Source organism: Limulus polyphemus, unplaced genomic scaffold (genome assembly GCF_000517525.1).
Source record: "Limulus polyphemus unplaced genomic scaffold, Limulus_polyphemus-2.1.2 Scaffold8107, whole genome shotgun sequence".
NCBI lineage: Eukaryota > Metazoa > Arthropoda > Merostomata > Xiphosura > Limulidae > Limulus > Limulus polyphemus.
The window spans coordinates 23,117-25,285 of NW_013673717.1; the positions used below are offsets into that span (position 1 = coordinate 23,117).

The 2,169-nt window shown below is 34.3% G+C and overlaps 1 protein-coding gene across 1 annotated transcript in view; it reads right to left on the reverse strand.

The window, feature by feature from the left end:
- Positions 1 to 2,169, reverse strand: part of LOC106475114 (1-phosphatidylinositol 4,5-bisphosphate phosphodiesterase epsilon-1-like) — an 11,272-nt gene that overhangs the window by 7,193 nt on the left and 1,910 nt on the right. The window contains exons 3-4 of the mRNA XM_022379319.1: positions 944 to 1,000; positions 562 to 717 (exon numbers count right to left, since the gene is read on the reverse strand). Of these exons, the coding sequence (XP_022235027.1) occupies positions 562 to 717; positions 944 to 1,000 (213 nt within the window). The remainder of the gene's footprint in view (positions 1 to 561; positions 718 to 943; positions 1,001 to 2,169) is intronic.

Consider the following 2,169-nt stretch of genomic DNA (forward strand, 5'->3'; position numbering starts at 1 on the left):
CAGAAGTGTCCTTGTATGTACAGAAGTGTCGTCAAGTGTACCGTAAAGAGGTTGGCTTGTATGTCTACAAGTGTCGTCAAGTGTACCGTGAAGACGGCTGGCTTGTATGTCCAGAAGTGTCGTCAAGTGTACCGTAACGAGGTTGGCTTGTATGTCCAGAAACGTCGTCAAGTGTACCATAAAGACGGCCATCCTGCATGTCCAGAAGTGTCGTCAAGTGTACCGTGAAGACGACAGGTCTGTATGTCTAAAACCAGCTTCCACCATAGGTTTGTATCATGAACACTGTTACTAAACTCGTTACTTCCCTGGACCTGAAATATTGTTGCTGTTGTACGTTCGTAGAGCATGAACACGATACACAAGGATTTTTACGTTCATTTTATATATCTGAATGTTTAACACAATGACTCCACTATAATGGCTGTTGCCTTATCTGATAAAGAAAAACACATCAGAGAGTTGAGGTAGAGGGCGCTACTGTAGTTTTAACGGTAACAAATTAGACACCCTTTTCACACCGAGTTTGTATACTGTGTTTTAGACACAAGCTACGCCTACCTGTGCAATGATATCCTGCGCAGTGCTTGTGATGGGAGCTTTCAAAATGGCGTAGGGCTGTTCTGGAGACACATTGTAGACACAGACAAGAAACATCTCTTCCGTTTCTCCCCAGTCATGAAGTTCGTCTCCACTAAGTTCGGTTTCTTGCCTCTTCTGAAAAATAAATTATATTAAACAACATGATGTTTATAAATAGTTTGATAAACAATGAACGATTACGAGGTTCAAGTTTCTAATCAAATTAGGGGAAACGTTTACGTCTCTAAACTCCAGCGAAAAGGAAACTTTGAGACTGGTGGACAGAATTCACTGTTTACCTAACTTTTACACTTTGTTAACTCGTCGATATAGAACAGCAAGGGAAAAATCAAATGTTTACCCGTTCCTTTTTAGACGAGCTTCGTATCGTCGTTACCCAGGCCCTGGTGCTGGGGTCCTGCAAAGAAAACACCAGTTGTTCAAACGTAATAACGAGACTTAACAAACTACAATGATCAGTTTCGATCTTTGAAAGTCTCTTTAAAAAATTACACACATCTGACTAAAACAACAATTAAGTAGAGAATGACCAAACGTTTCTTGATTAGAAGTGTAATTATTAACGTTTCTTGGTTAGAAGTGTAATTATTAACGTTTCTTGATTACAGGTGTAATTATTAACGTTTCTTGATTAGAAATGTAATTATTAACGTTTCTTGGTTAGAGGTGTAATTATTAACGTTTCTTGATCAGAAGTGTAATTATTAACGTTTCTTGATTAGAAGTGTAATTATTAACGTTTCGTGATTAGAGGTGTAATTATTGACGTTTCTTGATTAGAAGTGTAATTATTAACGTTTCTTGATTAGAGGTGTAATTCCAAACGTTTCTTGATTAGAAGTGTAATTATTAACGTTTCTTGATCAGAAGTGTAATTATTAACGTTTCTTGGTTAGAAGTGTAATTATTAACGTTTCTTAGTTAGAGGTGTAATTATTAACGTTTCTTGGTTAGAAGTGTAATTATTAACGTTTCTTGGTTAGAAGTGTAATTATTAACGTTTCTTGATTAGAAGTGTAATTATTAACGTTTCTTGGTTAGAGGTGTAATTATTAACGTTTCTTGATCAGAAGTGTAATTATTAACGTTTCTTGGTTAGAAGTGTAATTATTAACGTTTCTTGATCAGAAGTGTAATTATTAACGTTTCTTGATTAGAACACACTAACTAACTAATTTCCTGAAATTCTTTATAAAAATATTTTAGTAAATTGAATAAAGTTTTGTTGACAACTTTTGTATAAAGTAGTTTATCTGAGAAGGGTATTCAAAATACATTATTTATAGAAGACAGTGGTAGTTTATCTGAGAAGGGTATTCAATAATGTATTACTGTCTTCTATAAAGTAGTTTATCTGAGAAGGGTATTCAATAATGTATTACTGTCTTCTATAAAGTAGTTTATCTGAGAAGGGTATTCAATAATATATTACTGTCTTCTATAAAGTAGTTTATCTGAGAAGGGTATTCAATAATGTATTACTGTCTTCTATAAAGTAGTTTATCTGAGAAGGGTATTCAATAATGTATTACTGTCTTCTATAAAGTAGTTTATCTGAGAAGGGTA